Genomic DNA, 26,562 nt, shown 5'->3' on the forward strand with positions numbered 1-26,562 from the left:
CATACAATTTTTAAACTATGAGTCAGAAAACTAAACTCTGATAATACCACAATTTGGAATTTAGATATATCTACAGTGATGGTATATACGAAAATTAAACCACTGATCAAGACAGTAGTTCAACTTGGTGGGAACAGAAGGGACTATTAATAAATGGTTCTGGAGCAATTATTTAAATTTGAGAAAGAAAAAAATTCCTAAATCTAAACAGAATAAAGTGGCGAAAAGCCAAATGTAAAAAGAAAAAATCTACAAAGGCTCCATAAGATAGTAAAAACATACAAACTACAAAGACTATCTGATCTTGGGTAAAGCTATACTAAACAACTAAAGAGAGAAATCATAATGAAAAGGTAAAAATTTAGAACTATGACAATATAAAGTATTAAGCGAGATTAGAAGTCAAAACCTAAATAATAATGTACACAATGTATAAAAATAAGAAACAGATAAACATGTAACTGAAAAAAATCTGTTTTAAATGCCTGAACAGACAGATTAAACACAAAAGGAAAATAAGCATATAAAAATTCAATCTCACTAGTAATCAAAGAAATGCAAATTTAACCTAATTCCTTTAAAATTATTATTTCCATAGTATTACCACCATATTTTTTAAAAATTTGAATAAAATGGATATTCTCACACACTGATAGGTATATAAACTAGCACCTATGACAATCCTAAAGCACAATTTGACTTATGTAGCAAGAGTCACAGAACATTTATATCCCATGAATAGGAAATATCACAAGGAAAATCTCACAAGGAAATAATATCACAATAATATCACAATAAATATCACAATAATAAAAATATCACAAGGAAATAATCTAAGTCATCCACAACTATGTGTGCACCAAGAATGCTAACTAAAGTTTTATTTATAAGAGCAGAGTTAAAAATAATCCAAAGTCCAACAACATGGAAATTGTTAAACTATGATGCAACCATAGGAGAGTAATTATATAGCTATTTGAAAGTTGGGGGTGGGTATCCAGCTCAGTTAGAATGTTGGTCCTGAAAGAGCAAGGCCCTGGATTCAATCCTGGGTGGGGCTGGGGAGGGGAGGGAAGAGAAGGCCAGAAGGTGAGAAGGCAGGCAGGCAGGCAGGGAGGGAGGGAGGTTAGTTCTAAAAGAAAATGGACAACCTTAGACGAACAGTAAGTGACAAAAGCAAGTCATGAAATAAAGCTGAATATATAGTATAATCTCAACTACTATTTTAAGATATGAAAATAAATTAAAATATTATCAAAAGATTATTTCTGGATAGTGAAATTAATAGTATTTTATTGTATATTTGTTATCAAAAGAATCAAACCTTTTGGCACCAAAAGAATCATAAAGTCTCTGCTCCAATTGCCTATTCTCAACCCCAATATATCATACTAATAGGCAGAAAACCTTAATCTTAACTATTATTAGCTAATCAATCTTAACTATTTTCCAATGAAAATATTTTACAGTCCTAACCACTTGGTGCTTGTAGGATAGCAATGCTAAGAAATGCTGCAGAAATACAAATCTCCAATAGCACTGATACTAAGCTAAAAGCTATTGTCTGTATAATTTCTTTGGATTTTCAGATGTACATCTAAATCTCTGTCCAGCTGTGCCTAAGCAGAATGTGCTAAACTGCTAAGACAAAATAACTATTAAGAGAGCGCCTTAAATTCAGTCAATTAGCTTTTGAGAATTGTTAGGGCTCAGAACAAGATACTTCAAAGTATAGCACCTTGGCCTACTGAGTGTTTAGAACTAAAGGAAACTGGATGGGCCTCAGAAGTGAGGCCTTTTTGACCTTCTCCTACCCTCCTGTCTCTAACTCCTCTTTCTCCCCCAAATCAGGCCACAAAACCCAGAAAAGTTACTTTTTCTCCACATTCTTTCAGAGGGGTCCTGTCCCAGATCCAGGAGGAAAGAAAGCTATAGAGATGCCAAAGAGAATGTGAATAGCCTTCCTAGATCTCCCCATGTCTACTACCACTAGATCACACCCCTGGGTGCAAGCACAGCTACATGGCCGGCTGTGCTTTACGAACCCTAAGCCCAAACGCATTTTTCCCTGGGCCTTGGGTCTTCATTTCTATAACCTCCTATGTCACATAAAAACTTGATTAAAATAATCTGTTATATTTTTCTCTTGTTAACTTACTTTTGTTACAAGAGTGTCAGTGGGGCCGGGGATTTAGTTCAGTGGTTCCGCCGCCTGCCTTGCAAGCGGAAGGATCCGAGTTCGATCCCCGGTACCAAAAAAGACAAACAAACAAACAAAAAAAAACAACAGCGTCAGTCATGGCCACAATAATCACATCTTTTCACCCCTACAGAAGCAAGGTGAAAGAATAACAACAAATACTAAAAGAATTACTACCAATAAACCCTTGCTAAAGGAATTTCTACTTTAGAAATGGGGGGGGGGGATGACACCATAGGGAAAATCTGAGATACAATAAGGAAGACTTCTCCATCTCCCTGGTTGCGTTACAGTATAACATGTTCATTTTGATTTCATTAAAATTCTAGATATCAAAGGAAAGCTAACCTACTCACAGGGGAAAAAGAGGACATTCCAGCAGAACTGGATATACTTGTATAAAATAAGCTCTCTGACAAACCTGGAACTGTGCTGATGACAGGAAGGTGGGGTGACCTCAAAGTAGCTGAGAAAGGAGGTGTGACAAGATCACAAAACAGTTCCCAAAGCCCTGCACTCAGGCTTCTCACGAGAACTCCAGGTTTCTGATAGGATGGCCTAGCTGGAGTGAGTGACATACACAAAAAGGACAGTCTACATGGTAGCCCGACCTTATTCTGTAGGATTTGTTTCATTTCCTACTTTTACCTGGCCCAAGCTCACTCTGCGGAACCTGTTTCTTTTTCCTACCTTTAATAAAACTTTGCTACTGTTTGCACTTGTCTTGAGCAATTCTTTGCTCAGGACAGAAAGAACCTAGAAACCACCTCCAGAAGGAGACTCCAGCACCCCAGAACCCTACTACTCTGTTCAATACCTGGGAAGCTCTTAAGTACGTACTGAGAAAACCAGATGGGATAGAGACATAAATGAACAACAAAGCCAAGACAGACCAAAAAGAGAGTAGGAGAGCTGATTCTAGATACAGGATCAAAAAAAAGTCTGAAAGAGCAAGACTGTATAGGCTTTTCCCATGGTGGATACAGAAAAGAGAATTTAGTAAAGTTCTTGAGAGTGGGCAGGACCTAGTGCAACCTGAAGAAGTGAGATAGATCTATATGTAACAGCAAAGCAGAGCATGGGATGCAAATGCTGGTAAAAATGTGGTGGTGAGATATGCGGATAGTATCTACTGACTGCCCTCATTTTCTCAGTGAAATAAGAACCAAGGTAATCAGCTGGAAGTGAGAATGGGGAAGAGAGCTTGAAGACAAAGAAGAAAAGAGTGAACAATTAGATGGATTAAGATACTTAGTACAACTCAAAGCTGCTCATGGACTGAAAGTGAGACCACTCAGCATGGCTGTGTGTGCTGATGCTGCTAATGCTAATGGTGCCGGCATGGAGTGGACAGTTGTATTAACAAGGCCGTGGGCTTCAGCCAAGAGATTAAATCAAAATTAGAGGAAAGGCAAAAAGTTGAGGAAGCATGCAAGGCAGCAATCGGATTGACTTAATGTAGATTTAGGTGGAGAGGACAGAACAAATGGAAGACGAAAGGCAGTGAACAAACAGTAGGATCAACACACCAGAGGTCCTGGAGGACCTGTAATAGGAGTGACTATAAAGATAGGAGACAGTAGTCATAGATACATGAAATTAAGATTATGGAGGAGCAGTAACTATAGTAACAAAGGCCAGGATACAACCATGAGAGTGAGTGGCTTGAGATAATGTTGAAGGCAAAAATCAAAGAAACAATCAAGGAAATGAGAAAGATGTTGGAAAGATCATCACCAAGAACTCAAAATAGGAACAGTGTTAGAGTTATGGTGAACCAAGAACTAAACAAATCAAGAAATAAAAAAGTAAAAGTAAGGGCTAGTAAATTCAGGGATCACTATATGACAGCCACAATGGCCAATGGTACCCAAATTAAAATCTTACCGTGGTAGTTAGGATGGAGTGTCAACTCCACAGGCTTTGGGATCTGCCCCAGCGGATTGGTACAGGTCTGGGTGGGTCACAGAGGCGTGGCCTTGGGTACTATATATTGTCTCTGCTCCAAACCTCTGTGGTGCTGCACCTCTACTCTGCTTCCCAGGCACCATGAACTAAGCACCCTTGCTCCCCACCACGCTCTTCTGCCATGATGTTCCTGCCTTGGAGCCAGCCAATCAGGGACTAAATGTCCTGAAACTAGACTCAAGTAAATTAAACCTCTCTCCTTTAAACTGTGGGTGTTGGTTACTATGTCCCAGCAACATGACAGCTAATACACTGATGATAATGAGATTTAAAGGTTGGGATTTTTCAGATAGGAAAAAGGAATGATACCTGGAAACAGTAATGAGAAACATAGAATATCTACCTTACTTTTATGCTCAGTTGTGAGAACTGTGAGATAAAAATCAGCTACAGACCTCACCACCACATTTGTACCAGCATTTGTATCCCATGCTTTTGAAGGCTACAGGAAAAACAGCATGTTATGGTCTGAATGTGTCACCCCAATACTCACATATTGAAACTTAATCTTGAATACAATGGTTTTAAGACATAACACCTTTACGAGATGATAATAAGGAAAAGTCCTCATGAATAAGATTAGTACCCTACCAAAAGAGTCTCAAAGGTGCTTATATGTCCCTTGTACTTTAAGGACACAGGGAGAAGGTGCCACGTACGAAGCAGGAAATGCACCCTTACCTGACAGACATCAAATCTGCCAGTACCTTAATCTTAAGGAGTTCCTAGGGGCCAGGGATTTGGCTCAGTGGTTCTACTGCCTACCTCGCAAGAGCAAGTTCCTGAGTTTGATTCCTGGTACCAAAAACAAAAACAAACAAACAAAAAAAGAGTTCCCAGACTCTAGAACTGTGAGCAATAAATTTCTGTTTTTTATAAATTACGCAGTGTAAGGTCTTTTTTTTAATAGTAGTTCAAACAGACCAAGATGCAGTATCCTCTCATTGTAAGACCACTTTCCACAGAACACATATAAAGCATTTAGAAAGGTATATTAGCCGGGAATTTAGCTCACTGGCGCTGAGCCTGCCTTGCAAGCACAAGGTCCTGAGTTCAATCCCCAGTACCAAAAAAAAAAAAAGTCTAAATAGAAAGGTGCATTAGTCTATTAGGGATTTGATTAAGACAGACTGTGACTACCAGAGCACACAATGGAAACTTTCAGAAATTAAGGAAAAACAGACAGGGACAGAATAAGAAATGTGCGAACCATTATAAGGATTAAAAATCAGGGAATGAAAAGAAGTACCCTGGGAGTCTGAGCATCTTATTGAGATTGACATAATGAGATCTGTCCTGATAAACTGAGGACAGATGAGTGTTGAAGGTAGGGAGGATTAGTTATTCCTGGGGTTCCATTTGGACCGCTCTGTATGCATGTGTGTGTACATGTGCATGTGTTACTGGGGCTTGAACAAGGGCCTTTGCACTGAGCTACATCCCTATCCCTTTTTTATATTGAACTGTATTTTGAGACAGGGTCGAGCTGATTCTCAAGTTGCTCAGGCTGAACTTAAATTTGGAATCCTCCTACCTTAGCATCTCAGTGTTAGCCACTTTGACCCTTTTATAAATAGAATGGAGAAGCACAGTCTTGGTCCTAATGCACCATCTTATTTCCAGCATGCAGATCCTAAAGTGAATCCTAATGATTCTCCCTTCTTAGTGTTCACATCTTTGTAAGAATACCCTCCGCATGTGCACACAGGACTTGAAGCATGCTTCTGCCCAACAGAATACAATGAGTGATAGGAATGGCACATCCTTAATTAAATCCCATTGTACTAGTCTCTGTATTAGCAAATTAGAGTAAGAAATTCCCCAGGCTTAAGGAAAGAGTGGTCGTATTGGAAACGCCTATGTGACAAGAACTATGCGGCTTCTAGGAACTGTAGACAGCATCTATCTCCTGAGAGCAGCTTCTAGCAGAGAGCCAGCAAAAACCTGGGGCTTTCAGTCACACAGCCACAACAGCTCAAGGAGCTTCAAAGCAGATTCTTCCTCATTCAAATCTCTAGATGAGAATGCACCTTGATTGTAGCCTTTGAGACCCTGAGTAAGGGACCTAGTTATGCTATGCCCAAACTCCTAACCCACAGAAACTGTGAAATAGACTTGTGCTATTTCAAGTTACTGCCATTGCTTTGTTACACAGCAACAGAAGATGAATATACACATTATGCATGGTTTATCTTGACCCACTAAATGAGGCAAGCATAACCTAGGGAAGCCAAGCATTATGATCCCACATAGTCTCTCCTGACTCCATTCAGTGAGCAATAGGAGGCTTAGGGGAGGTGGTCTCAATAAGGCTGTGAGTTTCTAAGTATATGACTTTGGGTAGAGCAAGTACCATATTAGAGGAGAGTAACAAGATAGTCTGGGGGAAGCAAATGAAGCCCTCTGTATTTTCTGCTCAACTTTTCTGTAATCCAAAAATTGCTCTAAAAAATAATCCACAATTTTTTAAAAATGTTATTTTATTGGTACATTTTAGGTATACAATACAATGACATTCATCATTGGAAATTTGCACCTTTACATAATCTCTCTTGGTTCTTATTTTTTCCCCCTTCCCCTGCCCTCCCTATCTACAAAGACTTTGTTTCCATTTTTTCATTTTCTCATATTAATTCCATTCCCTTCTTTCCTTTCCCCTACCCCTTCCATTTCCCCTTCCCCTCTGCCCCTTTTCTTCCTATTTCACATGACCTACTATACCTTTTAGTCCTTATTTACACTTTCAGTTTCTCACACTAGAGAAACTATTCGGTATTTACACGTGTGTCCTATTTATTTCACTTAAGAGGATCACCTCAATGTGCATCCATTTAGCTACAAATGTCTTTAATTTCTCATTTTTTATAGCTGAACAGAATAAGGGTATCCTCAAGGGTAATAGAAGATCAATTTAATGAATTTCCAAGTCAGGGTGTGACTTGGAAGGAGGGAGTAAAGGATAACTTTGAAGACAGACTGGAGCATCTGGTAGAACAGTGATGACGATGTTAATTACCTGCTAGGCCTTCAGATCCTGAGGAGACACAGCACAGGGAATGTTCCTGCCAGGTGTTATGCACTCTTTTTACAGTGACTCAGAATCTCTTCAGGCCATCCTGTTCTTTAAAATTTGGGTGAACTTGCTTTGTACTTACACAGCATACCCTGTGAAGGTGCCAAAGTTCTCCCATGCATTATTATGATTTTGGAGGGCACCTGTATCAATGTGTTCAACTTTTTCATTGGTCCACAATAGCCTCACATGGCCCTCATTCTTTGATTTCTATGGCTGATGGGCCAAATTTTAATTTTCTTATCATTCCTTGACCAAATCCAAGTTTTTACAAGCCCTTATTTCTACTGGCAGCAAAATACAAAATAATTTGATTTTGAAAAAAAAAATCCATAATAATCTTTTAAAATTAAAAAAAAAAAAAAGCAGGCCAAGGTTAAGCCCTACACAGCCCCATATGGCAAACTACTAAGCAGGCAATGGATAATAATTTCTAAAATGACCTAATCTGACCTGTCTTCAGAAAATAATTCTAAACTAAGCATGATGTTGCATGCCTGTAATCTCAGCATTGTGAAAGGGTAAAGCAGGAGGAGGATTGCAAAGTCAAGTCTTTTTAGCAAGACCCTGTCTTAGAATTTTAAAAATTTTTTTAAAAGGGCTGTGGACGTAGCTCAGTAAGAAGGCCCTGGATTTGATCCCCAATACTGGAAAAAAAAATTTTTTTAATTTACAGAAGAAAGCAAATAATTCTAGTCACAGTACAATAAAGTGGTTTGAAGGAGAGAGAGACTGGAGGAAGCTAAATGGAAAAGCTATTTTATTATTTCACAGGTGTCTAAATTAGGACAACTAGGAATGAAAAGAACAGGCAGGTAGTACCTCTTGGGGATATAAGTGACAGGATGTGGCAATTAATTAGCTACAGGAAAAGAAACTATTTGAGCCCAGAAGAATCAGGTATTTCTAGTCAATAACACTAGGAGGATAGAAGGCAACAGTATCATTAAATAAGCCTGGAAACAAAAATTGGTTCCAGAAAGGCTAGGTTAGAAGGGCTTAAGAATTACAAGAGTAAAAAGCAGAGGGGAAAGAAAATACATAGCAAGAGAAAATAAAACCAGGAATTAAAAGTGTAGAGACAGTTTCTACAGTATTAAAAATAGGTAAACTGGGCCAGGGATGTAGCTGAGTGGCAAAGCCCCTGCTTGGCAAGCACAGAGGTCCTGAGTTCGACCCCTGGTACAAAAAAAAAGGTAAACTTTATGTATGCTTTAACTTGACCAACTCTGTGCTCAAGACAGACAAGAACCTAGAAACCACCTCCAGAAGACTCTAGCACCCCAGAACCTGGTAACAATTTCACATGGTTCAACCAGCTCAAGCATCTCAGTGATCCCAACCTCAAATATAGTTGCTACATATAAGCAACAGCTGTTGATTTAAACAAGACCTTTTAAATAAAGTAAAATTTAAAAGTTTATTTTGATTTCAATGTGCTTACTTTTGGACTTTTTTACCCACAACACCTTTTACCCAAAGGTGTGGAGCTTTACACAGACACACCCAATACCCCAACTCTACAGACACCAACTGAATGGCCTACAATTCAGTTCAATTTTAACACTATCTCCTGGGACTACCACAGATCCTACAAGTCAAGGACTCAGTGCAAGGCTGCCCCACCTTAGACATTAGCCACAAACTTCAGGTTGCCACCTATACTTATAATCAACTGGCTATAAACTGCCATTTTCCATGACCCCTTCCTCAGGTTTGATAATTTTCTAGGACAATTCACAGAACTCAGGAAAACAGTTAACTTACTATACTATTATAAATAAGAAATTTAATATAAAGGACACAATACAGGATCAGCCAAATGGAAGAGACAGGAGGAGATGAAGGAGGAGGAGCCCCAGAGCTACTATTCTTTTTCTGGTCCACACCCTCCTTCTTTGATATTTTATGGAGATTTATTACATAGGCATGATTTATTAAATCATTGGCCACTAATGATTAACTCAATCTCTACTCCTTCTCTTCCCCTCTCTTGGCAGGTTTAAAGTTCCTAGTCTCTTGTTAAGCTTGTATTTTCCAGTGACCAGTGCCCATGCAGAAGCTATCTAGTACCCCCCCAAGCCACCAAGTCATCTCATTATCATATATCTGGAGATTCCAAGAGTTTTAAAAGCTGTGTGACAGGAACTAAGAAGGAAGACCATTACTACAATTTTGTACAAAGCTCTTCCTAAAACTAAGGGGGTTAATATCATATATCTTAAGGAGATTTCCAAGAAAAACTCTGCATAACCCTTTGGAATTATTTTCTAAACTACAAAAAAAAAGTACCAGGAAGAGGTAATTAACAATTAAGGATCATTATAATGATATATAAATCCAAGCACACAATTGAAGAACTTCAGTAGAGGATGACTAACATTTTAAGAGGCAAGAATGTTTAAAGATAGGGACCTCATGAGGGTGATGTCTAAAGTAAAGACACAAATAATAAAAACAAAATTATTTTCCAGCCAAATTTTGGAAATAATTCTAAACAGACTCTACCTAAATAGTTCTCAAATCTGGTTCATGACAGAACCATCAAAAAAACCTTTAAAAGAGGGCCGGGGATTTAGCTCAGTGGTTCCGGCGCCTGCCTCGCAAGCGCAAGGTCCCGAGTTCGATCCCTGGTACCAAAAAGAAAAAAAAAAACGTTTAAAAGTAGGCTCTTACTTAAGACTATGACCCTACTGAGAGCATAAGCAAGTCTGTTATGTGCTCTTAACATGCATCCAGAGCAGCAAGCTGCTGTCTAGATTTTTTTCATACCTGTACATTTTACAAGTCAAGACTACATTTTAAAGATTCTTCAAAAAACTTTAGAAATTCCATTTGACCCAGTTATACCTTTTCGAGGAATCTTCCTGAAGAGTTAAAGACATCATATTGCAGTGATCCATGCATATTCACATTTATAGCAGCACAAATGATACTAGAAAAATGTTGGAAATGGTCCATATACTCATCAACAGATGAATGCATAAAGACAATCTGTGTGTGTGTGTGTTTGTATACACACACACACACACACACACACACACATATTACTCAGCCATAAAGAATAAATTTGAATCATTTATAGGAAAATGGATGCATCTTGAGACCATAATGTTATTAAATAAATCAGACACAGAAGGTTAAATATTACACGGCTTCTCTTATATAAGCAACCCAAAATATAAATAAAAAGCAAAATAAAAGAGAGATAATAGGAAACAAAGAGGGAGACTTTGTGGAGATGGAAAGGGAGATAGGAAGGGAGGGTGGGGAGAGGAAGGAAAAGTAAAAATGATTAGGATATTTAAGATGTATTTTAAAAGAAAAAGAATCAGTGGACCCTTGACTTATGAACTCAATTCGTTCCTGAGGGCTGGTTGTAGTTCAAGTTGGTCAACTGAAGGCTTGGGCTCCTCTACACAGCCTTCAAAGACTCTCTCCTATATACAAGCAGATCTCAGTGTCCTTAGAGAGACACCGGCCCAGGATTTCTCAATTAACCCCATACAGGAAAGGATGTCGTCATATTCCTTCTAAAACTTCTTTAAGAGGTCCAGGGATTTAGCTCAGTGGTGCCATGCCTGCCTTGTAAGTGCAAGGTCCTGAGTTCGATCTCTGGTACCAAAAAAAAACCCAAAACAAAACAAAAAGCTATTTAAGGGTTAAATCTATATCTGAGACCATCTGGAAGCACAAGAGCCCAGCATTCGGATCGTAACTCAAGATTTTGTTCATTAGTTAAAACGAAAATTCTGGTTGTAACCCAAGTTGTTCATATGTCAAGCCCAGTCGTAACTCGAGGGTCCACTGTATATCATATATAGGGAAAAATTTCCTATGATGAATGTGATCATTATGTATGACAAATATGTACTAATTTTTAAAAATTTTTTAAATGATTAGGATATGTACATGTACAATTTCCCATGATGAATGTAATTATGCATTGCAAACATATACCAAAAAATGTGTTTAGAAAGACTAAAATTTTGAGGGGAAGAATATGTTTCCCTAGACCAGATAAAGCTCCAGAGGTTCTGCCCCACCATGTAAGATAGGTCCTAAAAGAACAGGCTGATTTAAATGGCCATACACAAACAACAGGACACAGTTCCACAGTGTCCCACTGTGAGAATGAACTGCCCACCTTACCATAAAGACAACATGTATGTGAGGAATACACCCTACTTCCCAGCACACCACTGTAGGTAGTGTCTCCCTAAGACCAATTGGGAATTTTCAATTACTATTGAGTCCTTCATGTTAAAAAAAACTACCAACAACAACATAAAACTTTAATTCTAAAACATTAACAGCTTGTTTTACATAAATGTGACCAATCAAATAAAAAAGAAAGCTTAATTAAACTATAATTTCTACTTAACTTCCACTTATACATTTTAAAGTAGTCCAATTAAGAATAATCTTACTGTTCTAGAATCCGAGAATGGATTATACTCATCAAGTCCTGGTGGAACATTTCTTGTCACCTGTGTAACTGATGGATCCTGAAATAAAATTTGAAGGAGAAAAAAAGATTACTTATAGTTTAAAACACACATTTTACATTTACATAACATTTGCTTTATCTGTTCTTCTGGTCACCCAGCAAAGCTAATAGAGGAAAACAATGGGACATTATCAGTTGTACTCAATCTTGTTTCAACAAAGGTGAAATTAAAACCCACAACTTTCACACCCTTACAAAACAAAACAAAACAAAACTAGGTTAGATGCAAATCAGCTGCTAGTTACTCTACAGAGACTCAAAGGAGGCAGTCTTCTAATAGCTGCGTGGACCAATTGCACAAGAGCATCTGAACAAATCTTGGATGAACCCACCATCCTTTCCTGTGGGCTCCACAAGGAGTTTGTGTTCCCCCTTTCTATAATATCTTCAATCAGTTTTCTGATTACAAGTCAATCTCATATACAGCCAACATCTATAGCATTCAAGATTAAGTGCCTCTCACTTCTTTTATTCTACTCCAGTTTCTCTGCCTATTTCCCCACGTGATCCTAGAGTATCTCCCTTTTTCCAAGTATAATACATTAGCACATTATCTCAGCTTTTCAAATCTTTTAATACTGGGCTTTCATAAAATAAGTAACAAAATCCTAGACCTTTATTTCTTTTGATTATGAATGTACAACACAAATATAATGACTATCTCAGCAAAATCAACTATGTGATTCATGTGAAAAGCATTTTGCCAAATGTGATGTGCCCTTACTGGCCTTCATATTTCTAGTTTAAAACTCTAGTATGCCTAAGAATCAAAACACAGATTGCTGCATCACACCCCAGTTCCTGATTCAGTAAGCCTAGAGTGGGGGCCTAAAAAATCCTGTATTTCTAACAAGCTCCCAGGTAATCCTGCTCCTGCTAATTTGGAAATCACTGCTCTTTACCTATGCCGTACTTTCTCCAATCCACTTTCCTCAACATGCCATCAGAGTTACCTTTCAAAAATGCAAAGTTAATCTTGTCATTTTCTTCCTTCAATCCCTTTCCTCTGTCCATCCATGTCACATTTTTAGAGGCTCTCCACTAACCCTAAAATAAAATACATATTTCTCAAAATGAAACACAAAGCTAACCTAACTCTTGCCTACTTTGCCAGCCTCATCAACTCCCTCTCAATCACCTCCACTTTGGCATATCCTTCTCCCTTGGCCAAATGAAACAAATTACTAAAGAAGGAGCCTTGAACTTGGCTAAAAGCAAGTGGTAAGGATGAATGTAAAAGTAATAAATGAAGACTGCTTACTCCACAAGAAAATGAGAAGGAAGGAAAGAAATTCTATTCAGTCACCAGAGTTCCCCTCTCAACTTTCCCTAAATATGTAAGGAGCAGGAAGATTATTAAGAGGGGATCATGCCTCAGCAAGAAAATTAAAAACACAGAAATACTCTTTTAATCAAATTTTTCAACTTGGCATTGCTAAAGTTAATGTAAACAAAAGAGGGCTCAGGGGCAAGAACCAGAGACCTATATCAAATCCTGATCATCGGACAGTCTAGCTGCAGCTTCAATACCTGCCCTCACCACCCCCCACAGAACCAGAAACCCAAGAATCCTCAGACACCGCTCTTCTTTGGTCGCTTCCTCTAGCTGATTCTAATACTCTTAGCCATACGGTGAGCCTAGCAATCTCTCCTTTCTTAAACACTCCATCCAAATAACCAGTAAGCAATGATTTTCCGGTAACATCCCTCTAACCCAGTCACTCCACTGCAAACTCAGTGCTCCCACAACCCTTAGTTTTTATCTCCATTAGAGTTTATTTCACTGAACCATGATTTTCATGGAAGTCTTCTTTACCTAAACTAGGTCCTGACTTCTTTGAATCAAGAAACAGGTCTTCTGTTTCTCTGTTCTTTAAATCATACATGCCTGGTGATACTGTTTCATCAATGGATATTACCACCACCAGAGAGAAATACTCAGAGTAATTCAAGATAGTACCAGCAATAATAACCAAGAAATATTTTCTGAAAAAATAAGCATAAATCTGAAGACAGTTTAGAACATGTAAATGAAAAAATATTTAACTTCATTCATAAGAGAAATAGTAATTAAAACTATACTGATATAATCACATTTCTTACCTATCAGATTAGCAAAAAGTCCAAGTCTTGAATACTCATAGGAAAGCTGTAAGGAAACAAATTCTAATGCATTGTTTGTTTTGGTACCAGGGATTGAACTTGGGTCTTTACACTTTCGAGGCTTAATGCACTGTTAAGACGAATGAATACTGTTATAATTTCCATTTATGACATTTGGATTTATCTTCTGAATTACAATCTCACTTTTAGGACTCTACTCCACAGATACACTGGGAAAATACTCTCTGTAATAGCAAACAACTAGAAGCAGCCTAAATATCAGTACAGGATAGAACATCTACCTGACAAAGTATTGCACAGCTATTATGCAGCTGTAAAATGGTATAAACAGATGTATACAAGGTGTAATCAAAAGCAGTGAATGTTTCAAAAGTTTATCACAGTAATAGACACAATGCCACTAATCCCCCTCAAACTTCTCCCTCCCATTTTGAACACACTTATCCCATTGTTCTTGCCACTTTCTGAAACAGTTCTGGAAGTCCTCTTTCATGTCTTTAGTTGTGCTGTTGTGGCATGCCTCCCACACTGTGGACTGACTCAAAATGTTTACCTTTCGAAGTCATTTTGACTTCAGGAAAGAGCCAGAAGTCACAAGATGCCAGATCCAGTGGATGAGGACACACCATACGTTTTTGAGCCTGCTGCAATGGCTTATATCTAGATGTCCCCTCAAAGCCTCATGGAGTCATAGGTGGGGCTTTTCAGGGGTGGCTGGATCTAGGATGTGTGATGCTGGGATTAAGGGTGCCTCACCCTGGGTGTGGGTGGCACCAATCAATAGGCTTACAGCCTGGATAGGAACACGAAGGCAGATTCTGCTATTTCATTGCTGCTGCTTCACTACTTCACTGCTTACTGCCTACCCTGCCTGCTATGGACTGTTTATCCGCTGTGATGCTCCTCTGCCATGCCACCCTGCCTTGGAACCAACTTACTACGGACTGAAACCTCTAAACTGTGAGCTGAAATAAACTAATTTAACTGCGAGTGTTCAGTATTTTGTCTTAGCAACATAAAAATTAACTAAGATACCTGTCATTCTGTTGGATGTCACTCTGTAGTAGTACTCAGTATTTTTGATCACATCTTGTAAAAACTCGAAAGGGGACTCCCAGAACTGCTTCAGAAAGTGGCAAGAACAGTGGGATAAATGTGTTTGAAGGAAGGGGGAGTACTGTGAAGGGGATTAATGGCCATCTGTCTTACTGTAACAAATTCTTTAATTTAAAATTCACTGTACTATATTTCTATCATTTCATACATTGCTATTGAGTGAAAAGGGTTGGAGAACAATGTAAGTAAGATGTTACCTTTTGAGTAAGAAGGAAGATAATAAATGTGTATGTACTTATATTTTTAGAAAGCAAGAATAAGCCAAAAACTAACAATGTTACCTGTGGGGAGGAAGAAAACAGTGAAGAGAGAGGTTAGGCTCGAAGGCCAGACTTCTCCCAATGTGCCTGTATTATAGCTTTTACTCTGGAACTACAAAATGTTTTTCAGTAATACAGAATAAAATTCACTCAAAAAGAAAAAAAGAAGGCAGAATATAGGGTCAGCAAGATGCATACTGCTTAGCCAACACTCATGTCTTCATGGCTCAGTGTTACCAAAATACAATGGGTCACAACTCTCATTTTTCAAATACACACACTCTATTAGTACTATCTCAAGTGTCCTAAAATTCACCTCAAATTCTTAAGAAACAAATAATAAGGCATGACTTAGTATGAAAGAGACCTTAGAATGAAATCATCCTTCCAATATTCTATTTTCAACTACTATAATCAAAACATACTTGTCTCCTATATAATTCAGACTGAAGTTAACTGGCAATTTGACAAAATCATTGTCTCAAGTGATCCAAACTTACTTTGAGTCTGAAATCCCTCCTAGTGTATTACATATTACATGACAGAGCAGTAGACTATGTACAAAATATCCCAAGAATGAGACTACATCTAGGAAGATAAAGAACTAATCTCTCCAAATTGTTATCTAATTAATGTCATAAATTAGTTTAATGACTGTAAATAACATTTAAGAAGCCCTAAGCCCTATAAACTGGGAGAAGCCAATAAAGTTGAAAGTTTAAGTAATAAGGAATGCACTTTTAATATCCTAGTAAATATCTGGCATTTGCTTATATTATTTCCAATCTTTGCTATGATCCTTCCAAGTAGATTTCGTAGTTCCATTTTTCAGAGAAAGAAGTTGTAGTCTTAAAGTTAGGAAGCTTTCTCAAGATCAATCAATATATCTGAAACAAAATATGAAATCAAGGCCTTCCAACACGGTAGGGAAATGTAAAATGCAATATGGTGGTTCTTTGGTTCAGGCTATGAAGAGAAGGGGATCTGGGAGGCAGCAGGTTCTGTGTCAAGAGAGCTCCAGCACAGGCACATCTCCAGATTCCCAAAAGTAAATAACTTCTGTAGCCACGGTCGATGCTGGCCAGGATTATATAATTCATATAACCAAGGTCATTACTAGCACACGGCCACTTCGGTGTATTATGGCATAAATGGAGACTAAGCAGCCAAGAACTTCTGCGAGAAGGGAGACTAAGCAGCCAAGGACTGCTAGAAGAATGGGCTGACTATAGGGCTAAGGACTGCTATGAGTGCACAGTGCCTGGGGCCCCCAAGAGTGGCTAAACAGATAAGACTCTTGACTAATCAGCTGAATAAAAGATGTTTAACCCACTCCACCGGTCTGCATTTCTTCTTCTGGCTGCCTGAATCTCAAGTGAACATCCCCAGTCTGAACTGGTGATAAGACCAATGTCTATATACATTCTTTCTACCAGATGCACTAAAAATACAGGTAGCTGGGCATGGTGACACATGCTGAGGCAGGACAATCCCAAGTTTAACACTGTCTGAACAATTCAGTGATTTAGCAAGACTCTCTCAAAAAATTTAAAAGGGTTGAGGATATAGCTCAGGGTTCCATCACCAATACCTCAAAGAAGACAAAAATAAAAAGTTTACCACAATAACAAGTTTAACAAGAAAAGACACTGGTTATTTATGAATGATTCCAATACTCCAGCAAGAAAATGTTTTTCTTGCTCTTCAACATAGCCATAAATGAAACTGTTTCATCTGTTAATTAGGTTTACTCTAGGATAGTGGCTCTCAAATGTCAGTGTGCACTGGAGGTACCTGGAGGGCTTGCTAAACTCCAGATGGTGAGCCCCACTCTGAGTGTACCTTGTTTTTAATTCAGTAGGATTGAGGAGGCTGACTGAGAATCTCCATTTCTAACAATGCTTCTGAGAGTCTTATTTTATCAACTTAAAGCAATGTATTAGTCTCCTGTATTTATTAACTTTCAAATAACAAGTAAAGACATTCTTTAGAGTTTAAATAGTTGCAGACCTAACTATCCATACACATTAATGCTATAACTTTACTTCACTAGTTAAACCATGGATATTTTGCCAACACTTTAGTATTGTTTGGCAACGCTTAACTTCACAGCCATATTTGATAAACACAAGATCCATGATGAAAAAACTATTTTTTTAAATAAGAAAATAAGTAAAAATTTCACAGCCAGCATAATTAGCTTTTTTTAAATATTTTTTGTCTTTCTCTCTTTCTTTACCAAACCCTCCAGGGTAAAATACCCTCATTGTATCTTTTTTTATCCGGTACTGGAGATTAAACTCAGGACTCTGCACTTGACAGGTAGGTGCAGCATCATTGAGCTAAATCCTCAGCCCCCCTCACTGTATTTTAAACGATCTCCTATACTAGTGGTGGTGAACCTATGGCACACATGCTGCAGCAGACACACAGAGCTCTGTCAGCATGGGAGCAAAGCTGCCCCAGCATTGCCCCAGCAGATGAGCACTGGATAACAGCACACAAAATGCAAACTTTTATCTTTCAATAAAAAGCTGTTTGTTTCACTGAAAGTTGTTACTGTGTTTTTCTTTTAAAACAAAAGACACTAATTTATGAACTTTTTTTTTTTCTAAGCTAAAACCTCAGTGTTCAGGTTTAATTGCAATGTTGGCACTTTGTGATAAATAAGTGGGTTTTGGGTTCCAGTTTGAGCACTTGCTCTCTAAAAGGTTCGCTATCACTGCCCTGAACAGTGCACCAAATTTGACATTTCTCAATCAGTGTTGCACATCACCTCAAAGATTCTAACCTAGCAGAGTACTGTCAACATCAGTTAGAAGTGGGGAAATTGACTCAATAAACAATCCATGGCACTAATCAAGCTTAAGCCTCTGCTTATTTCTTTAGACCATCCTTCAGCTAAACAATAGTAATCTTAGTCACATAAAAGCTTACATTGATTATTACACTAATAATTATATATAGTCATATATTATGTATCCACTTACTAGCATATCAGTTAACATGTCACATGTTTAAGTCTCAAGGTTAGCATGCAAAACTTTGTGTGTCTTGGGTACTTTGCAGTAGAAAAAGCACTCATGGAGGAACCAGAAACTCCAGGCAGAAAATCTTGAGCAAATCACTTAAACTCTGTCTCCTCTTTAAAAGAAAGGAAATTTGATAATCACCCTGGTCAGCTGCAGCTCTGACATGTTATGCTACTTGTATGTCTTGATAGTTTGGAAAACTGACTGCCAGTATCAAAATCTTAGTTCTAATACCAAAAAATGTAAACTTTGGACAAGACACGTCATACTTTAGTTTTTTATCAGTAAAGCGTGCATGTGGTTCCTGAGTTACTATATGTGAACTGCTTGGCACAGTTCCTGCCCACAGAAAATGCTCAGTAAATGATAATAAAGCTGTTTTCATAATTACCACCAAGATGTGAAGGATCAAGCAAAAAAGCTCTCTACTTAATGATTAACTGAGAATTTAAGAAAGTATAATAGAGCTTAAGTAAATAGGCCAAAACCAACACCACAGCTACCTTCTACAGAAAACAACCAAGACGCAGTTCATCCAACGTTTGTGTCTTGTGACCCTATATCCCTATTAGCAAGTGAAAGGCTGAGGTGTGAGCCTCTGTGCCAAAGGAAACCATTTTTGGATCTGAATGTGAGGCTGCCTGGCAGGCTCCAACAGAAGTGACTCTAGATTGAACAGTACTAACCAATCCAATTAGATCCTACTGCTTGAGGAAACTGAGTAGGAGACACGAAAACTGGTCAACAGTGGCACCAGTGCAGATGCCAGTCACGGTAGAAGACTAAGTCATAATAAGGAAGAAGCTAAGTCATGATAAGGTAACCAGAAAAGGGAGCAGCAAGTAGGCATGTGAAAGGAAAAGTAATTAGCAGAGTTGCCAATGAGTTAGCAGAACAGACTGGCAGGGCCAGTGAACACTGCCACTGCACTATTTTAGGTTCTGAGGAGTGACAGCATGGAAGCTGTTCTCACCAAGTCAGTTCCTCAGAAGGGCCTTCGGAGGAAGTACAAGAGGGGCAGGAGGAAAATAAGGGTGGCAGAGATCAGTCTTTACTTCAATTAACTCAGCTCAATGTTTATGTTTTATAAAGACTGATGCAAAAAATAAATAAATGCATACATACATACAAATGCATTTGAAAATGACTTCCACCTGCTTGGGAGAAGGAGTGGGCTAAGGAAATAGCCTGTAAACTCCCAAATTGTTTCTTTACAGCTAGAAACTGTGTTGGAGTACCTTCCCTCCCCTAAGAATCCTCACACTTTCATCACCTGAGGTATGTTGCCATGCCTTAACACCAGAACAAGTAGAAGCAATTCTCTTTGCCATTTTGTATTCCACTAAAGCTATGTAAGTTTAGTGCCATAAATATATTTAAGTAAAATCTGCTTTGAGAGATTTTAATAAGTACAGGGCCGGGGATTTAGCGCAGTGGCACCGCACCTGCCTCACAAGCTCAAGGTTCTGAGTTCAATCCCTGGTACCAGAAAAAAAAAAAATCCTAAATTCGATCCCTGGTACCAGAAAAGAAAAAAAAGAGAGAGAGAGAGATTTTAATAAGTACAAACATTTATTGATCCCTGGTATACATACTGATCCCCAACATACCTCCTGGTCCACAACTGCTGTTAATTACTGCTGATTTTAACTCTATTTTCACCTTTTCTTTTTTCCTTCTCCTTCCAATTTAAAAAGTAAGAAGAGAATACAAATGGAATTCTCATCTTTATCCCTTTTTTCTTTTTAAGTGTTAGATATTCCCTGCAGTTCAGGACTGTAGGTCAGTGTAGCTGAAATGGCAGTGCACTCGCCTAGACATCCCTGTGGTTCAAAATTTTGTGCCAACCTGTCATCTGGAAAAAAACCCAAAACGAACAAAAACACCTTCTTCAGAGCTAAGCTTCATCTCGCCCCATCTTTCCTCAGGATCACTGTATCAATTATCCTTTTATTTCATACATTCGACTGCTTCCTCTTAACAGGATACCTCACATCTATCAAGTCTCCATCACCTTTAAAATGCACACAAAGAAAAACAAAAATATTGTTTCTACCACGCATCATTCTCAAGCTATTATCAGCACCTTTTCTCCCCTTCAACATACTTCACTACCTCCCCATCCTCTGTCCCAGACTGAGCCACCAGTATTCACTACTTGCAAACTGCAATAGCCTCCCTAGTGATCTCTCTCTCACCCTGGACCAATCTATTCTTTATAATGAGTCCAAATGAGCTCTTCAAAATGCAAGTCTATTTATGTCATACCTGCAGATTTGAAGTGGACATATTTGAGGCCTTTGAAAATTTAAAACTAAATAGGAATGGACAATTAGCAACTAGTAAAATCATTCATGAGATAGTGTAAAGGTGGGTAAATTCTCACAGTTGACATAAACGACTGCTAGAGAATGAAGACAAACTTTAGATTGGCAATAACTATTAAACATTCATTTATTACACATGCCTTACCTTCAAAAAAATCTACTGTTTTAATGACTGATAAGAGAAAAATTCTAAAATGTCTCAAATTTAATTATAAGGACTTGAGGATGGAGGGGAGGAAAAACAGGCAAAGTTAATCAGTTAACAGCACCTGGGCCAAATACTATTAATAGTAATTATTAGTAATAAATACTATTCCACATTCCTGAGAGTATACTGCAAATGGCTCAAACCCCAGGCAGCCAATCTACCAGGCACCTTGCCATCCTGCTTACAACCCAACCAATCCAGAAGCAACAAGTATTTCTCACGGGCTGTCCTAACCCAAAACTTTCCCTGCTTCACATTATCTTGCCCCTCTTCTCCACAGCCAATATAGGCTCACCATAAATAATTTATACTTTCCTTCTCCAATATTCACTATAAAAACACTATTGGTTTGTAGGTCTAGTGGACACACTTTCAACTACTATATATATAACCCAGTGGTGGCAAACCTACGGCACATGTGCTGCAGCAAGCATACAGAGCCCTCTCCGTCAGCATGCAAGCCAAGTTGCCCCAGCATCTCCCCAAAAGGCAAGCATCAGATAACAGCGCACACAGGGGCTGCACTGACACTTGGCAATAAATAAGTGGATTCTGGGAACTCAGTCTCTAAAAGGTTCACCATCACTGATACAGCCTTATCCCTTGCTGCTGGCAGCTGCAGAAATTTGTCCCAGGACCGGACCTTTTCCGGCAACATCCTACTTCAGGGATCCCTAAATCTAAGCTGGGCGTGGTGTAATCCCAGCACTCACTCGGAGGCTGATGCAGGAGGACTGCTACAAGTTCAAGGCCAGCTTGAGCTACAAAGCAAGACACTGGAGGGGAGGGGGAAGGTCTCTCAGTCCTAAGAGTTTTAATTTAACATATTTTGTTCATCTAGACCTGTGCTGTACAACATGATGGTCATTAGCCACATGTAGCTCTTGAAATGCAACTGATCCAATTGAGATGTACTGAAAGTATAAAACAGTAGATTTTCCATTTCAAAGATTTAGGATATATTAAAGCAACTGAATGGAACAGTTCTGGCAATCTTGAATCCAAGTACTGGCATTCTTGAATAAACTTAGAAAAGGTAACCTATGTCTGAACTTCCCTGTCTAGAAATGAGGAGTAAACTGTAACAACACACATGCCTTTTGCCTCAGATGACACATTTCAGGGAACACAGGCTGCAATGTGAGAAATTCCTCTTTGTCTTTCCAGACAGTGTGGTCAGCACCTCTTCGAGATGTTTTGTTCCTGCAACATGAGAAATGTGCTATTTCTGGTTCTTGACCATAAAAGCATTTATCACACATAAAGTTTCCCAACTGAAGGGTGGTTACTTTGACACCAGGGATTTCTCTTCAGCTTTGCATCTCCATGACTATTACAGTGTCTGGATGACTTCAGGAGCTCCACCTATGTTTGCTAAATAAAAAGGCTAACCCAACCCTGTTCCATTGAAACAATGCAATCTCTGGGAAACAACTGAATTTAGCCCTTCTTAATCTCTACTGCAGCCATAATAATTAAACAAAATGTTAAATAACTATAAAGACTTGTTAAACTGGCACTCTCTGCTTTAAGTATAATGGCTGATATGAGGAACATACTTTGCTTGCTATTGCTCAAATAAGCCACTGAGTCCACTCAATGCACAATAATTATGTAATTAAAACAACAGAAATATGATGGTCTATTTGCAGAAGAATTAGATGATCCACTGGCAAGTGATAGGAGACACTACTGAAGTAAAGGGGTCCTATTACCCCAAATTTCATATTCTATGTTACAGCACCAACAGCATCTGAACTATATGAATTACATGAGGATCTGTCAAAAAAGATAATGTCTAGGGCCGGGGATTTAGGTCAGTGGTTTCACCGCCTGCTGCACAAGCACAAGGACCCGAGTTCGATCCCCGGTAACAACAACAACAAAAAAGATAATGTCTAAACCCAGGCACAGTGATGTACATTGACAGTCCCAGCTACACAAGAAACTGAGGCAAAAGGATCACTTGAGCCAGGAATTTGAGGCCAGCCTGAGCAACATATCAAGACCATGACTCAAAAAGAAAAGAAGAAAAAGTCTAAAGAGTGCTTGCAAGCAACCAAATAAAATAGTTCTTATAGAAATCAGCAGGGCAAAGAACTGGAGATTTAGTTAATATCAAAATGTCTATCTGTCGTAAATCCTGAAGAAATATTTTAAAACTAAACTTTAAATAACTAGCATCTCTCACTATGTGCAAAAATTAACTCAAAATTAATGTAAGCTCTAATGCACACACTAAAACTATAAAGCACTTAGAAGAAAATGTAGACGTAAATCTTTGTCACTCAAGGTTAGGCAATAGTTTCTTACATATGACATCAGAAGCATAAGCTACAAAGGAAAAAAAAGATCACTGGACTTCATCAAAATTAAAAATTTTCATGCTGCAAATAATACCATCAAGAAAGTAAAAATACAATCCATAGAACTGGAAAAATTTTTGCAAATCATGTATCTGAGTGACTTGTGTCAAGAATATATAAACGACTCTTACAGCTCCGTAATAAGACAAATAACACAGTTTAAAAATGGGCAAGGGATATGAACAAATATTTTAACAAAAAGTTATACAAATGGCCAATAAACACATGAAATATGATCAACATTGTCAGCCACCAGGGAAGTACAATTCAAAACTGTTATGAGATACAACTTCACACTGATAGGATGCCCAGAATAAAAAGACAAATGTCGGATGTGGAAAAATCAAGAATCTTCTCATACTTTATTCGAGGTAACATAAAGTGGTTCATCCATTCTGGAAAAGTTTGACAGTTACCATATGTTAAAGAGAATCACGGCCCATGTGCACACAAAAACTTGTAAAAAAAAATATTCAGAGCAGCATTATTCTTAGCCAAAAAAGGGGAGTGAACACAAGTGTACATTACCTAGTGAATGGACAAAGAAAAGGTAGCATTGTGCATCCATACAATGGAATTTTTTTCAGTATTTATGACTGAACCCAGGGCCTGTACACCAAGCTACATTCCAAGCATGCTCTTTTCTTTTCTTTCTTCTCTTCCTTTTTTTTCCTCCTTCTCTCCTTTTATCTTTTTTTTCTTTCTCCTTGCCACTTTTCCTTTCTTTTTTTCTCCCTTCCTTCCATCCTTTCTTTGTATTTTGAGACAGTCTCACTAAGTTACTAAGCTGCCCAGGCTGAGCTCACATTCATGACTCTCCTGCCTCAGCCTCCCTGACTGGGGGATTACAGGAATGAACCACCATATCTGGCCTGGAATATTAGACTATTATTCACCAATAAAAAGAAATGCAGTAACCTCGAACAAATGTGAAGTGAAAGTGACAATAGGTTACATACTCCATGAGTCCACTGATACAAAATGTCCAGCAAGTATATCACTGGTCATGTAGATCTGGAGAAGTCGGGAAAAATGTGGAATGACTGCTAATGGATACGGGGTTTCTTTGTGGGGTAATGGAAATGTTCTTAAATGTTTAGTAGAACTACATACTATGAATATATTAAAAATCACTGAAGGGTACTGTTTAGATAGGCGAATTTTATGGCTTGTGAATTCTATCTCAAGAACTGTTTCAAAGAAAAATAATCAAATGTAATATTTCTTATAGAAATGTTGCCAGCCAACATAAGTCCATAAATCTTCAAAATCTAAGTACTAGATTACTCATTGCCCTCATTAAATAAATAAATATGCTCATTAGGAAAGAATTAAGATAAGAGAGGACTGGGAGATCAGCAATCAGGGCTTATAATAAGAACCAATGTGAACACTTACATATTAGAGATTTTACTTTATCATCGTATACAAAATCGCCAAAATTTCTTGGAAATTTGAGAAACTGGGCAGCTAATAGAGCTACTAATGCACTCAAGTCTACCTACATAAAAAAGAAAAATGTTGGCCATGCAGAATAGGAAAATAGTGAGTCATATGTCTTTTCAACTAATCCATGAGTTAAATCACCTTTGAGCATTAAAGAAAGAGAAACTGAATTGATATCCTAGGGGTGGGAGAACACCGGAGCCATCTCACATAAATATCCTTTATGTTAACTGTCAAGAGATGTTTTGTACACAGTTTGTTTTATCATACAGTGTTCTCCACCAAGATTAATGATTTTCCTGACATTATCTTTTAATATATCAAATAATGAATTACCACATTTCCCCCAACCCATCCAAGCCTAGAGACTACTGGCGTACTTTCTGAACATTTCCTATCAGTGGAATCATGCAACACCTAGCCTTTTATGACCGCTTCTTTCACTCAGTATAATCTAGTCAAAGTAGGGACTACTAAACGTGGCAAGCAAAGTCATGGAAACAAATTTAAAACAATTTCAATAGTTTGCTCATATTATAGGTAGTCAATGTGTGTACTTTTTCCACCTGAAAGTATGTATGTAGTTCATAGAACATTTTCTCCTAAACTAATACTTCATGGTGGTTGAGCTACCAAGGCCAGTACCTAGGAGTCACAGTACCAGCTAACCCAAGCATTCTCTGCAATGTACCCATGAGTGGGGAGAGGGGCACAACACCTTACTACAACTTGAGCCATGTATCTTCTGCTAGTCTCATGACTTCAAAAAGAAACTGTAACTTTAAAAACTATTAATTCAAATAAAAAGAACACCAATGTCCTTTACAAAAATCTCCAACCTTAAGTAACCAAGTGTGTAACTCTCCAACATTTCAAGGAAACCTACGTCACAATGTGATTTATCATAAAAATACACTGAGTTCTCCTTAGTTATCCTCAGTTCAAGTTGTGATATATAATAGCTTCTAAAATTCCTAAGCTTTTTAAGGAAACCAGTAATTTGTGTGCCTTGTTTGTTACTATTTCTGATAATACCAAAATGTTTAAAAGTTAATAAAAATTATAATCTTCCAGAGAAAATACTGGCAATTTAAGGAGGAAATAAAGAATAAATAATCACATGTTGCAACCAAAGATAATTCTGCACTATTCTTTATTTTCTTTATTGGTTATTTTAAGAAATTCCTATCTTTTTTTGACACTGCTGATAGTTCCTTCTAAATCAAGACAAATGTCAAGTACTAAGTACCGAGAGCACTGAAGATAGAAAAATTAAGTAATTTGCCTAAGGTCACCTAAGCAGCCTGGTTCAAGAACCCACCTTATATACTCCCCTCTACCAGAAAACAAACCTCTGCAAATTTCCTTTACTCTTTCCTCTGAATTCCCCAATGCCAGGATAAGAGAAGGGAAATGTCTGCCTATAATAAAGAGTTCACTTCTTATGAACTCAACTCTAAATGGTAACAAACTTCCCAAGATTCAAACCTAAATGTTTCCATTAAAAGTTTAAAAATCAAATAGAAAAAGGATCTGTTACCCTTCTTTAAACTTAAGGAATATGTTCATTTCCATTTTTATAATATGCTACTTACTTGTAAGCAACACTAAAATTTATGACTTAAAATGCCAAAAATTGACAAACAGCATATAAAATCCAGGGCTAAACCAACCTAAAACCATCAAGATCTAGGGAAAAAAACTGCCAATGGTAAAATTACACTTACTATATATACTATTCCCTGACATACTCTTGATGCTTTTCCTCCATCACTTATCACTTCCATTTGTCACCATTTCCATACATTCCAAATTACTATATGAGGATCCTATCCACCAATAAAGGATTCCAGAGGTAAAAAGGTTGCTACAGGCAACATATACAACTCCATCACTGCTTATTCACTGTGTCTACCAAGCAAAAATCTTTAC

The 26,562-nt window shown here is 37.9% G+C and overlaps 1 protein-coding gene across 3 annotated transcripts in view; it reads right to left on the reverse strand.

Annotated features, from left to right (window-relative positions):
• Positions 1–26,562, reverse strand: part of Scamp1 (secretory carrier membrane protein 1) — an 87,522-nt gene that overhangs the window by 48,010 nt on the left and 12,950 nt on the right. The window contains exons 1-2 of one of the 3 annotated variants that reach the window (XM_021248544.2): positions 13,855–13,895; positions 11,672–11,749 (exon numbers count right to left, since the gene is read on the reverse strand). Coding sequence is in view for 1 of the 3 variants with exons in the window: in XM_004870191.4 (XP_004870248.1) it covers positions 11,672–11,749 (78 nt within the window). In the remaining 2 variants the exon portion in view is untranslated. Of the gene's footprint in view, positions 1–2,158; positions 2,329–11,671; positions 11,750–13,854; positions 13,896–26,562 lie in introns of those variants that run through there. The other 2 variants (XM_004870191.4, XM_021248545.1) reach the window with 2 other exon arrangements.

This window comes from Heterocephalus glaber, unplaced genomic scaffold (assembly GCF_053883595.1).
Source record: "Heterocephalus glaber isolate CG9 unplaced genomic scaffold, H.glaber_assembly_v1.0 deba00001757, whole genome shotgun sequence".
In the NCBI taxonomy this organism is placed as follows: Eukaryota; Metazoa; Chordata; class Mammalia; order Rodentia; family Bathyergidae; genus Heterocephalus; species Heterocephalus glaber.